The sequence below is a fragment of the Rhinoderma darwinii genome, chromosome 10 (assembly GCF_050947455.1).
Source record: "Rhinoderma darwinii isolate aRhiDar2 chromosome 10, aRhiDar2.hap1, whole genome shotgun sequence".
Classification (NCBI taxonomy): domain Eukaryota; kingdom Metazoa; phylum Chordata; class Amphibia; order Anura; family Rhinodermatidae; genus Rhinoderma; species Rhinoderma darwinii.
The window spans coordinates 13,672,059-13,686,602 of NC_134696.1; the positions used below are offsets into that span (position 1 = coordinate 13,672,059).

The 14,544-nt window shown below is 38.9% G+C and overlaps 1 protein-coding gene across 1 annotated transcript; it reads right to left on the reverse strand.

The window, feature by feature from the left end:
* Positions 1-8,554: 8,554 nt before the first annotated feature.
* LOC142662367 (nicotinamide N-methyltransferase-like) lies at positions 8,555-13,829 on the reverse strand. Its single transcript, XM_075840594.1, has 3 exons — positions 13,679-13,829; positions 9,313-9,520; positions 8,555-8,978 (listed from the first exon to the last, which is right to left on the reverse strand). The coding sequence occupies exons 1-3, from the start codon at positions 13,827-13,829 to the stop codon at positions 8,555-8,557; spliced, it is 783 nt and encodes a 260-aa protein (XP_075696709.1).
* Between the last annotated feature and the right edge of the window lie 715 nt (positions 13,830-14,544).

The following is a 14,544-nucleotide window of genomic DNA, read 5'->3' on the forward strand; positions in this document are numbered from 1 at the left end:
TTATAATTGCAATGTTCTGATATCTTTATATACCAATATGCTATATTTATATAGTAGTATAATAGAGGTGGTCAATGTTCGTTTTGTCATTTTGTATGCTATTTATTGTATGCATCACTACGATATGTGGACTGGTATTATTATAATACACTATTTGTTCTATATGTTTGAAGGTTCTTGCGTGGACCTTATTGTTGATAAAGTCTGATGTTTTTTTGTTTTTCTGTTCCTGTAATTTTGAAAAGTTAATAAAAATGTAAATTTTTAAAAAAATATATATATTAATGTGGAAAATTTTACAGCCCTCCATTTTTTAAAACTATTCATTACAGATGAACTATTTTAGCTGGTTGTTAACCAAACCAATCTGTATGCTCGCCAATTCTTTGCTGAAAAGCCAACGTCCTCCTATGCAAAGCAGTGGCACCCCACAAATACTGGCGAACTTAAAAAAAAATTGGGGCTCATCCTCAACATGGTTAGTGAAAAAGCCCTCAATCCTGTCATATTGGGCAACAAGCCCCACACATGCCATACCTGTTTTTCCAGCCGTTATGACCAGAAGCCAATGTGAAGTGCTAATGCGTTTCCTTCATTTTAACGACAATCACAATGCCCCCCCCAGTAGCGATCCAGGCCGTGACCGCCTGTATAAAATAAAGCCGCTGATAAAATTTTTGGAGGGATCATTTATGCCGGTGTACAACCCCGAAAAAAACCTAGCGGTGGATGAATCGCTGATGAGTTACAAAGGCAGGCTCTCATTCCACCAGCACATCCCCTCAAAGAGAGCAAAATATGGGGTTAAAATCTACAAGCTCTGTGAGAGCGGTACAGGCTACACATCTGACTTTAGAATCTATGACGGCAAAGACCGTGATATTACCCACATTATTAACTCATTTACTTTCACACTGTTTTTGTAGGAAAAACCAAAAGGGAGGGTTGCTTATTGGATAATGTTTCACTGTAAAAATGCAGCAATACTGTATTTTCTGGAAAAACCTATTTTTTTATTTCTTTCCACCTATTAAAAATACTCACTATACCCCTAGATGAATATTAGCAGGACATTTATACCTCTCAAAATGACTTTCAGCACCACGGCAAATATAGCATGGTGCACTAAAATCAGCTCTGGTGTAAAAAGGCCTCCAAAAGCCAAAATAGACTCCCTCTATGATATTCCCTATAACAGGTCCATATAATAGATTAGACACACATATTTGGTATCAATGTACACGGGAGAAATAGCAGAATGTGGAAAGGTGTCCCTTTTACCAGTATGTCATATGGTGTTTCGAAATGGCTTAAGAAAATTGACACTTATGTAAAAAAAAATGCAATTTACATTTTTTTGGCCCAAGTTTGGACAAATTCTGTAAAAAGTGTGAAGGGTTAAAACAGAAATTGAACGGCTAGAAATAGACTTTAGAGTGTCTAGTTTGTAGAACACAATGTTTTTTTTACCATTATTTATTGGACTTCAAGTCCATTGCCCATACATTAATAACATGGTGTAAAAAAGGAAATTAAGACATTTTAGTGCGCAATTGAAAAAAAGGGCACTTGTGTTTTATACTATATTTCTGGTCAAAAAAAATAAACTTCACCTCCAAGTCAGGTGTCCTTATGATCAGGATAAATGAAAAAATATATTTCAATACATTTGTATGATACAATTACTTTTATTTTCAAACTGTTACATTTTAAATGATGAAAAATCTAAATTCTTTTTTTTCTGTCTTTCCACAGCTATAAACAAAAGTAACAAAAATGTTACCTATACATATATACCACAAAAAGGAAGCACCTCATGTCCAAAGAAAACAGTGCAAAATTCACATCGATACATAAAACACATACAGAGTTAGGCTGGGTTAACACGACCTATTTTCAGGCGTAAACGAGGCGTTTTACGCCTCGAATTACGCCTGAAAACAAGGCTGAAATACATTGGCAAACATCTGCCCATTCATTTAAATGGGTTTGCCGATGTACTGCGCCGACGACCTGTAATTTTACGCGTCGCTGTCAAAAGACGGCGCGTAAAGTAACAGCCTCGTGAAAGAAGTGCAGGACACTTCTTGGGAGGTAATTTGAGCCATTTTTCATTGATTTACGGCCGTAATTGACGCCTCGCAAAACGCGAGTACGAGCAATTACGTCTGAAATTCAGGAGCTGTTTTCTCCTGAAAACAGCTCCGTAATTTCAGCCGTAATTGTTGATATCGTGTGCACATACACTTATACTGTGTTACATCTGTGAATAGCAAAACTGCGAAAATGGCTCTGGTCAGTAAGGTTTAAAACACCTTTGGTATTGAGGGGTTAAAGACGTGCAAGGAACAGCAAAATATAAAATAGATAATGGGTGAATTTATTAAGACTGGTGTTTTATATGACCAGCTAAATATGAGGAGCGCTGAAATGAAATACGCTTAATTTATTAAGAGGCGCGCGCCATTTAATAAACTAGGTTCATCTCTGGTTGTCCTTGTGCCAGAAATTAAAATCTATTGCAGCTGTGAGCTGGGGAAGATTTGTGCTATAATTCACCCCAGTATATGGCATAAACTATAGTAAATGTGTAAGACCGCTGTAGGCCCCATCCACTTCCAATAAACTCTGAGCATTTTCTTTAAAAAAAAGGCATAAAAATGCAAAAGTCACAATTTTTTTTGCTCAAAACAGAGTTTTTATGTAAATTGCAACTTTATACTCTATAAAACTGACATATTGTATTTAAAAATTCCCCTCATTATATTTAACGTAAACATCTACTCTACTACCATTTTTTTTTTTTTAAATTGGTCCAAAGATCTGTGCCAAATCATTTGATATTATATCTTTATAGAATTCGGAGATCAGTTTTCCTGTTTTACAGCTGAAAATCTCCTTAACCCCTTAAGGACGCAGCCTAGTTTGGGCCTTAAGGCTCAGAGCCCATTTTTCAAATCTGACATATTTCACTTTATGTGGTAATAACGTCGGAATGCTTAAACCTACCCAAGCGATTCTGAGACGGTTTTCTTGTGACACATTGGGCTTCATGTTCGTCGTAAAATTTGGTCGATATATTCAGTGTTTATTGGTGAAAAATTGCAAAATTTTGAGAAAATTTTGAAAAAATAGCATTTTTCAGAATTTAAATGCATCTGCTTGTAAAACAGGCAGTTATACCACCCAAAATAGTTACTAGTTCACATTTCCCATATGTCTACTTTAGATTGGCATCGTTTTTTGAACATTTTTTAATTTTTCTTGGACGTTACAAGGCTTAGAACATAAACAGCAATTTCTCATATTTTTAAGAAAATTTCAAAAGCCTTTTTTTAAGGTACCTCTTGAGTTCTGAAGTGGCTTTGTGGGGCCTATGTATTAGAAACCCTGATAAAACACCCCATTTTAAAAACTAGACCCCTCAAAGTATTCAAAACAGCATTTAGAAAGTTTTTAAACCCTTCAGGCATTTCACAGGAATTAAAGCAAAGTGGAGGTGAAATTTACAAATTTCATTTTTCTTGCTGAATTTCAATTTTATTCATTTTTTTTCTGTAACACAGAAGGTTTTACCAGAGAAACACTACTAAATATGTATTGTCCAGATTCTGCAGTTTTTAGAAATGTCCCACATGTGTCTCTAGTGCGCTCGTGGAATAAAACACAAGCCCTAGAAGCAAAGAAGTACCTAGTGCATTTTGAGTCCTCTTTTTTTATTAGAATATATTTTAGTCAGGTTTGAAGAGGTGTTGAGGTGCCAAAACAGTAGGAATCCCCCAATAGTGACCCCATTTTGGAAACTACACCCCTCAAGGAATTCATTTATGGTTGTTGTTACCATTTTGACCACACAGTGTTTTCACAGCACGTATTTGAATTGGGCTGTGAAATGAAAAAAATTTCATTTTTTCCAACAAAATGTCATTTGTGATCAAAATTTCTTATTTTCACAGGGAACAAAATACCCCATTTTGTTGCCCAATTTGTCCTTAGTGCGGCAATACCCCATTTGTGGTGATGAACTGCCGTTTGGGCCCATGGGAGGGCTCAGAAGGAAAGGAGCGCTATATGTTTGTTGGAGTCCAGATTTTGCTGGATTGGTTTTCGGGTGCCATGTCGCATTTGCAGAGCCTCAGAGGTATCAAAGCAATGGAAACCCACCAGAAGTGACCCCATTTTGGAAACTACACCCCTCAAGGAATTAATTTATAGTTGTTGTTAGCATTTTGACTGCACAGTTTTTTCACAGCACCTATTTAAATTGAGCTGTGACATTAAAAAATGACATTTTTTCCAATAAGATGTAATTTTTGATCAAAATTTCTTATTTTCACAGGGAACAAAATACTCCATTTTGTTGCCCAATTTCTCCTGAGTGCAGCAATACCCCATTTGTGGCGATACACTGCCGTTTGGGCCCATGGGAGGCCTCAGAAGGGAAGGAGCGCTGTGTGTTCTTTGGAGTACAGATTTTGCTGGTTTGGTTTTCGGGTGCCATGTCGCATTTGCAGAGCCCCAGAGGTATCAAAGCAATGGAAACCCACCAGAAGTGACCCCATTTTGGAAAGTACACCCCTCAATGAATTCATTTATGGGTAATGTGACCATTTAGACGCCATAGTTTCTTCACAGAACTTATTTGAATTGGGCTGGGAATAAAAAAAATATATATTTTTTCCAATGATATGTAATTTTAGCTCAAAAATTCTTATTTTCACAAGAAATAAAATGCTCCATTTTGTTGCCCAATTTGTCCTGAGTGCGGCAATACCCCATTTTTGGTGATAAACTGCCGTTTCGGCCCATTGGAGGGCTCAGAAGGAAAGGAGCGCTATTTGTTCCTTGGAGTCCAGATTTTGCTAGATTTGTTTTCGGGTGCCATGTCGCATTTGCAGAGCCCCAGAGGTATCAAAGCAATAGAAACCAACCACAAATGACCCCATTTTGGAAACTACACCCCTCAAGGAATTCATTTATGGGTGTTGTGACCATTTTGACCCCATAGTTTTTTAACAGAACTTATTTGAATTGGGCTGGGAATGAAAACAAAATTATTTCTTTCAAATAATATGTAGTTTTGGCTGAAAATTTCTTATTTTCACAAGAAACAAAATACCCCATTCTGTTGCCCGATTTGTCCTGAGTGCGACAGTACCCCATTTGTGGTGATAAACTGCCGTTTGGGCCCATGGCAGGGCTCAGAAGGAAAGGACCACCATTTGGCCTACTGGGGATTTTCTAGTGCGAAGTCATGTATGCAGAAGCCCCTGAGGTACCAGTATAGTTGAAACCCGCAAGAAGTGACCCCGTTTTAGAAACGACACCCTTAAGGCATTCATCTAGAGGGGTAGTGAGCATTTTGACCAGAGACCTACACCCCATAAACTGTAATGTGGGTTCTCCCGGGTATGGCAATACCCTACATGTGGCTGTTATCAGCAGCCTGGGCACACAGCAGGGCCCAGAGGGGAAAGACGAGGGGGGATAAGCTGTGCGGAGTACATCAGGGTAAGTAAAATTGGGGTAAATTATAAACCAAGGGATGTATGATAAATTTTAAGACACTTTCATACAGAGCTCTTGTTTTTCGGGACACGTGTCACATTGATATATTGTGTCATCCCTTATCCCCCTCTTATAGCAGACTTTGCACCTCTTTTGACTTTTTCCCTTCTTGCCAGTTTGGGGAACTTCTCCTGGAAAGTGTTGCCGCCCTGGTACGATGCGTGTGGCCCCGCTTCCAGAAGTACTGGGTGCCCCCCCTTCTTGGTCCCTAAAGATTAGGTTCTTGATAATCACCACTTGAAATTCCAGGAAAGTTCCCCTCTGGCCTGCACATCGATGTAGCACGTACGCATCGTACAATGCCATCTGTATGATGTGCCCGGCCAGCTTCTTATACCACACCGCATGGCGCTGTAGGACTTCAGGATTTGATCTGACAAGTCCATCCCTCCCATGTACCTATTGTAGTCCAGGATGCAGTCTGGTTTGGGGGTGGCCTTTCCTTCATATATCCTAAACCTGTAGGTATACCCTGATGCACTCTCGCTCAGCTTATACATCTTCACGCCATACCTTGCCCTCTTACCCGGCAGGTACCCGCGGAATTGAACCCTTCCTTTAAAATGTACCAGGGACTCATCAATAGAAATACACGTCTCGGGGGTGAATGCTTGGGAAAACCGGGCACTGAAACGGTCTAATAGGGGTCTCCATTTATACAAACGGTCAAAACTGGGGCCATCTCGGGGTGGGCACGGCTCATTATCAGTATAATGTAAGAAGTGAAGTATTGCCTAATTTATTTATTTTTTTAGGTTACAGTTCAGTTCTGAAGTTGCTTTGAGGGGCCCATATATTAGAAACCCCTATGAAACACCCCATTTTAGAAACTAGACCCCTCAAAGTATTCACAACAGCATTTAGAAAGTTTATGAACCCTTTAGGTGTTTCACAGAAATTTAGAGCAAAGTAGAGGTGACATGTACATTTTTTTTTTTATCAGAAAATCCTTTTTATACCATTTTTTTTATAACACAAAAGGTTTTACCAGAAAAACGCAACTTAATATTTATTGCCCAGATTCTGCAATTTTGAGAAATATCCCACATGTGGCCCTAGTGCGGTAATGGACTGAAGCACCGGCCTCCGAAGCAAAGGAAAACCTAGTGGATTTTGAGGCCTCTTTTTTATTAGGCACCATGTCCGGTTTGAAGAGGTCTTGTGGTGCTAAAACAGTGGAAACCCCCCAAAAGTGACCCCATTTTGGAAACTAGACACCTTGAGGAATTCATTGTAGTTTTCTTGGGGTGCATGCGGCTTTTTGATCAGTTTTTATTCTATTTTTAGGTGGCGTGGTGGCTAAAAAACAGCAATTCTACTATTGTTTTTTTATTCTATTTTTTTTACAGCGTTCACCGTGCGCTATAAATGATATATTCACTTTATTTTGCAGGGCGATACGATTATGGCGATACCATATGTTTATAGTTTTTTTTTATGTCTTATGGCGTTTGCACAATAAATACATTTTGTAAAAAATCATTCACTTTTTGTGTTACCTTATTCTAAGAGCCAGAACTTTTTTATTTTTCAATCAATAAAGCCGTGCGAGGACTTATTTTTTGCGTAACGAACTGTAGTTTCGATCAGTACCATTTTTAGGTACATGTGACTTTTTGATCTCTTTTTATTCCATTTTTTGGGAGGTGAAGTGACCAAACAATTGTGATTGTGGTACGGTTTATTATTATTTTCTTTTACGGCGTTCACCGTACGGGATAAATAACGAAATAATTTTGGAATTCAGGCCGTTACGGACGCGGCGATACCAATTATGTATAATTTATTTGTTTGTTTATATATTTTTATTAATAATAAATGACTGATAAGGGAAAAAGAGGGATTTTTACTTTTAATACTTTTAAAACTTTTATTTTCTTATTTTTACACATCTTTTTTTAACTTTTTTTTTACTTTATTACTTTGTCCCACTAGGGGACTTGAGGGCAGGAGGCCCTGATCGCTATTCTAATACACTGCACTACATGCGTAGTGCAGTGTATTAGAGCTGTCAGCTACTCACTGACAGCAAGCATAGTGGGTCCTGACGTTGTCAGGACCCACTAGGTTTCCGTCTATGGCATAGCTGGACGCCATTGTTTGGTGTTCGGTTGCCATAGTCACCATCGCCGGCCGCTATCGTGTAGCAGGCCGGCGATGGCAGCTTAACCACTAAAAAGCCGCGATCTCTATAGAACGCGGCTTTTAAGGGGTTAATCAGCGGGGACACAGCGATCGGTCCCCGCTGTAGGAGCTGTGACAGCTGCTGTACGAGACAGCAGCTGTCACAGCTCCTGTATGTGTCGGAAGGACGGCCGAAACGGCCGTTACTCCCGAGACGTACTATTAGGTCATGGAGCGCGAACGATACAGCTACCATGACGTAATAGTACGTCAAGGAGCGGGAAGGGGTTAAAGGGGTTTTCCCAGAATCATTAATTATCCTCTATTTACAGGATTGGTGATAATGTTCTCAAACATTATTTCTAGACAATTATATTGTGCACTAGACTCTAATTTTTTTTAAAAACTAACAAGATTCTCTAAAAATCTCTAAGTAAATGAGATCATAAAGCAAAATCCTTGTGGATTATTATATTGATTTATTTTAAAGCTTGTAAGTTTCTAATAAATCAAGGTCTGTAAAATCTATGGAGCAGGAACCCCCCCCCCCACTCAAGTCAAGGACACAAACAGTTAAATGCTCTATGCTTCACTTTATTACCCTATTTATATAAAGCAGATACAAGACAGAAAAACAATGAGAAAGCAACTGATCCCAAGATTTCAGACTCCCATGATGTCCCAGATGAGATTCAGTTTCGGCAATATTATCTTGGACCAGTCCAAGGGAAAATCCCCAAATGGACCAATCAATTATTTTTATGCTATTCTATACTGCACTAAGGAAGATTCTTTTTGATTACTGATCTATTTTTTAGCTTAACATATGAAGTAATGACATGCAGACTTTATAAGTTTCAACCTACTTCTCCTTGTGAGCGGCAATAATTATGACGGCCTTATAGTCAATAAGGTCACTCACAGCCGTTCTCTCCTGGACCTTACAGTAATCAATGATAAAGCCTTCTCCAACTAGAGCTTTCCTGATAAAATCCTCATCATATGTGAAAACATGGAACTTGTCTTTTCCGACTGTATAATGTGTTGCACCTAAAGTCCCAATTATTATGAGGTGTCCTCCAGGTTTTAGCAACCTTGAGAACTTCCTCATATTTTCGATGTAATCATCTTGATCTTTGCTGATAATAGCCAGAAGACAATTACTAATGACACAATCGGCTGGTGGTAAAACAATCGGCTCTGTCATATTCTCTTTCTCCAGGTCGTATTTCACAACATGTTGAATGGCTGATCTCAGTTTTGCTTCCTGGTCCTGACACTGATCACTGGAAAGTAAAACAGACAAGGAAAGTGATTGTCCCACAGTCATCAACATGGTGGCTCAGCACTTAGCACTGGACTATTGACTTGCAATAATAGAGGTAAAGCTTGAAATCATCCAAGACTGTGGCACCAAGTGTCAGACTTATACTGTGACTTTGCAGCATTAACTTGTACAAGAATATGGAACTAAGTGGGTATTAAAAATTGTAAGTTTTAACCTGAGTTTTAACAGAGAAAACCTTTTCCTGGATCCCATCTCCCATTATATTTGTTGTATAAGAAGCAACAATCACAATGACAGTGTTTTTTCTCTTGATATTTGCACAAATACGTTACCTGTTTTCTTCTTTCTTTTGAAGAAGAGGTAATATATGGCCCCAATAAAATGCCCCCGTACGTTCGTCCACCCATCTCTTCAGCTCCATGATGCATCTGTTATTGACCTTCAGCACTATGATGTTTTTGAAAAACTCACTGGCTGAATACAGATGATGAATAACGGAACCAAGACTGAGGTCAATCAAGATGTCTCCATTAATATGACCTGCAGAAAAAAATGTTTGAATATTAAAACATTTAATATGTTACATCTTCATAGATTTTGTGGATAAACAAGGACATATGTCTGTGTCACTTCTAGCAAACGATGTAAACATTGGGTTTCAAATACCAAAAATTTTAAACAGATTAAATAATCGTCAAATGTTCTATAAATCGATGACATCAATGTTTTTTTAGAAGGTGAAGATTGTAACCATCTGAGGTCCTGTAATAAGAGGAAAGAAAAGGAGAAGGGAGGCTCATGGGGCCGTAACGAGCAAAATACAAAAGTCTTCAATATAATATAATCCCTTAAGGACAATTTTGGCCTTGAGGACATAACAATTTTTTTTTATATTTCCCTCTTTGCATCCCGAGCTCATAACTTTTTTATTTTTTATTTGACGTAGCTGTATGAGACTTTTTGTTTTTTTGCGGGACGAGGTGTACCTTATGTAGGTGCAATTTTTTGTACATTTACATTATCGTTTAGTTTATATAAATTTTTATTTTGTCAAAAATTCCGAAAAAAAGCAGTTCTGATGCAGTTTTCATATATCTATATGCCAGTACATTAGCCTGTGTACTGATTGTATACAGGCAGTTGTTAGGGTATACCTCAGTATGCCCTAACAACAGGAAATATGGTCAGACAGTCCTGGGGTCTCTGGACCATGGGTTGTCTGGCCATGCAAGGTATTGACCTCAATCACGTCACAGGGATTTCCTGTGACGCGATTAAAGGGGGATCCTCTTCTCATTTTTTCATTGAATGTCGCAGTCAATTTTGATCGCGGCATTTAAGACGTTAGTTGTTTCTCTTCTCTCCGCCATTAGAGCGGGGTTGCGACTGTGTATTACAGCCATTGCCCCGCTCCGAATCGAACGTCACACTGTGTGTCACACAGGACGAGAATACTCGTCCTAATGCAGCAGCACCTGCCGCTCAGGATGACTATTCTAGACCTGTGTCGGCAACCAGTTAAAGTAATGCTCACCTAATGGGATGGCATATAGGTTACACAATGTGTCCTAAAAAACCAGGGGTGGAGCTGTTCATCTGTTGTGGCTGCCAGGGCCGGCCTTAGGTTGGATGGCACCCTTTGTGGGACTCTCTATTGCTGCCCTCCACAAACCAAAAATTAACCACATGTATAGGTATACATATACTGGAACGTATATATACTGTACATACATAAGGACATATTTAGACATACAGGCAATTATTTATAAACGCAATCAGGAACAAATATACACACATAAAGATACATATTTAAACATACAGACACATATATAAATTTACATATACACATAAGAGGCACTTTTATACATTCACAGATACACATATACACATACAAACACAGAGACCTGCACACATAAAGACCCATATATATGCATACAGGCACATATATACACAGTACAGATAATACAGTAGATGTTACCTGCAGTACTATGTAACACCGCAGATAACACACAGTGATAACTGTCTGAGTACAGATAATGTAGTAGTGTTACCTGCAGTCCTATGTAACACCACAGATTACACAGTGATAACTCTGAGTCCAGATAATGTAGATGTTACCTGCAGTCCTATCACAGATACACACAGTGATTACTCTCTGAGTACAGAAAATGTAGTAGATGTTACTTACAATCCTATGTAACACCACAGATAAAATACAGTGATACTGACACATATGTAGACACACAGGCACAAATATACATGCACATATTGGAACATTTACACATACAAACACAGAGACTTACGATGTAGTCATCTTTATCTTGACTCTGATAACTTGCTGCAGCGAGATGTCACACAACAAAAGCCATTGAAAAGTCATTGAAAAAGTCAAGATAAAGGATCCTGCCACTGTGTATTTAATGCGTTAAAAGTCAAGATAAAGACGGCTACATCTGTATATACATAGACACATAGAAACACACAGACACACATATAGTAACACATAGACGCATATATAGACAAAAACAGTAGAAAAATTCTCCATTAGGCACTTAGCTCATCCCTTGCTCAGAGGATTCTTGCAGGGGCAGCCTGTTTATGGACTTTCCTTCTCTACTCTTGCTGCCTCTACACCTGTCTCCTCCATGTGTGTAACCGGAAGCAGAGTATAGATAGCTCATAAAACGACATGCTCAGTAGCGCCCCCTACATTCAAAGAGGGCTCAATTCCCTGTGCACTCGCACAGGTCGCACACTCCTAAGGCCGGCCCTGGTGGCTGCAACTCATGTATCTAGATGTAGAATACCAAAAGATGAAAAAAAAGCAAATATGGGGGCTCTTGTGTAGTATGTTCTGTATAATGTAAATTAAGAAGAAAGGTGCTAGACCCACCTGGCTGGATTGCATATTCTAAGGCACCACACTGGACACACAGAAACGTTATAAGGTGTCCCAAGGGAAGTTATATGTATGGGGCTTCAACAAAACCATATATGCAGGCTCAGAAGTGCTAGGAGTAGACATTATTATCTTTAAAACATTTTTTAGAAAATTAAATTAACTTTTTAAGGATTTATGAGCTACATTCTGGTTCATTCAGTTTTATTACAGACTCACATCTACAGCTTCACTTACGACTCCAATGGTTTCTGATTTCTAGACCTTTTACTGCCTATACTACATTAATGTGCTCCCTGTTAGCTTTTTTTTCACATATTTTCCTTGATCTACCCCAGGGGTCAGCAACCTATGGCACCGGTGCCACAGTCGGCACTTGGGGCATGGTTTGCTGGCAAACTTCCTTCTCCCAGTGACAAGCACCATTGCGTGCTTGGCAGCGCTGAACACAGCGAGACATAGCGGCAGTTAGTGGGACTTCAATATGTGCTTGGCGGCGGTGATCAAAAGAGAGAGCAGTGCACATAATGCAGCACTGCTCTCTGTCTTGGTGTTCAGGGTTGCCAAGTGCATAGTGAAGCTCTGCTCTCTCCTGGTGATCATCCCCACAAGGACAGAGTTCAATAATTGCTCTGTAAAAGAAAAAGTTAGCAAAAGTTTACAGCTCTACTATGTGCACCCCCCCCCCCCCAAGCTGGTGTTCAGTAGCTGCGATCCCTCCTGTGTGCAGTTCCGCCTAGCCTGTGTTCAGTAGCTGCGGTCTCTTCTATGTGCCCCCCCAAGCTGGTGTTCAGCAGTCGCTTTCTCTGTGTGAAACGCGCTCAAGCTTGTGATCAGTAGCCGCAGTCTCTCCTATGTGCACCGCCCCTGCTGGTATGCACCACAGATGGATAATTTTTACAAAGAAAGTTAGGGACAAGTGTCACACTGAAATATTGGTTTAATTAACTGTGTAATTAATTTATGATACATACATGGTAACTTTTTGTCTTATATGACGTTTATGTTTGCATGGCACACGGAGTACTTCATCGTTGATTTTTTTTTTTTCATCAGCACGCCATACAAAAAAAGTTGCCTATTCCTGAACCTGATCCTATGCTGACTTTTTGACTCTTTACTATTTGAGTTCTTGTGACATGACTGGACCTGACCCTGTGTAGAATCTCCCAATCAAACAAGTCTGCCGAGCTGTCATTTATGTGCAGTCTGATGTGACAAAGAAAGTGACATCTCCATCCCAATATCACAACAACCTCTAAGTATAAGTATGATGAAAAAATATTGTTTCTGCCATTAATGGTAACCTGAGCAGAAAATGTACAGTATGTTGGTGCATTATTCTTTAGTATGGATATCTGTCATTAAACATCGAACTGTAGATTATAGAGATCAAGTTCTAGTTTATAAAAAAATAGTTAGAAAAGATCAGAAAATAACAGCAGTAAACCACAAATTGGCAGATAACAGCAGATTTAGGTAATTACACCCACAATTAGAATTTTTGAGATGCCCTTCAACATTCGCCAAAAAGTTTTCCAGGGTTCTCGAGGCTAGAGAAGAGAAAACAATGACTATACTGAACCCTGATATCCGATATTCTTCATTATATACAATGATAAGGGCTTTGCTCTGCACCCTGTGTTTTTCCACTTGCTAAGACTGGGGCAGTATTTTCTGATCTCCCACATCCCAAAAAAACTAATTTGCTCAATTTGTATTAATTTGTTTAAACCAGTTCAAAATAAAAGAATACACATGTCAATGTATCTTAGGAGTAATAAAATCAGGATACATACCCACTGCAAAAACTTCTCTAAGATTTTCAATGGCAAATTTCAAGGTGTCATCTCCAAAGGCCATGTCAGGTTTATCTGAAAAGTAATGCTCCAGACATTGTCTGGTATCAAAGTCATGTACATGATAGAGCTTATGGGGACTGGAATCCATCATCTACTCTTGTATCACAGATGGGGTGACTATCTCTAGACCGGGGCACAAGGTCTTTATATAATTACCAGGATTAAATTTACAAAGTGTGTTACTAAGAATAACTGATCACATGATGACTTATTATCTTCATGAGCCGGTCATGGGAACTTGTGTTATAATAAAGTCACATAGAGAATTAATGATATTTAAAGAAATAAATCTATTTTATTGTTAAAGGAGACAAAAACAAAATATATAAAATTGTCTCTTTGTCAGTCTCCCAACAAGCTGAGAGGATGGAGTCTCCTTATCTATACTGCCATGCTACTGCATAGTAGTGCTATGCTCACAATTCTCTAAGAGTGTAGTCTGGTAATGGGTTATGGGCAGTATGGCTGGGTACTCTGTGCTGTGTTATTAAAACCTCGGTGGCTTGGCGCTCCTTGTAGTCTGGGTGCAGATGGTGTGACTGGGCCGCTCAGCACCTAACGCTGATCGCCAGATACTGCAATGTGTATTGTCTTGTACTGGTCAAATCTGCAGACCTCCTGCTGGATGCTTGAATATGGAGGTAATGTGATTTGTGTACAACTCTTAATAAATTTGGATGCACCATCATACTGGAGCAATTCTACTTTTAGAAACCTATAGTGTACAAAATCAATAAAAAAGCTCTGAAACAAAGAAAAAATCTATAAAAAAATAAAAATAATAATTCAATTAATATTAAATA

What these genes read in the sequence shown, in the direction of transcription:
- LOC142662367 (XM_075840594.1), bottom strand. Translation starts at nt 13,829, where the DNA reads ATGGATTCCAGTCCCCATAAGCTCTATCATGTACATGACTTTGATACC. An exon ending in TAGAGAAGTTTTTGCAGTGG is followed by an intron (nt 9,521 to 13,678) that starts GTATGTATCCTG and finishes TTTTTTCTGCAG; the next exon opens with GTCATATTAATGGAGACATC. An exon ending in CAAAAGAAAGAAGAAAACAG is followed by an intron (nt 8,979 to 9,312) that starts GTAACGTATTTG and finishes TTTACTTTCCAG; the next exon opens with TGATCAGTGTCAGGACCAGG.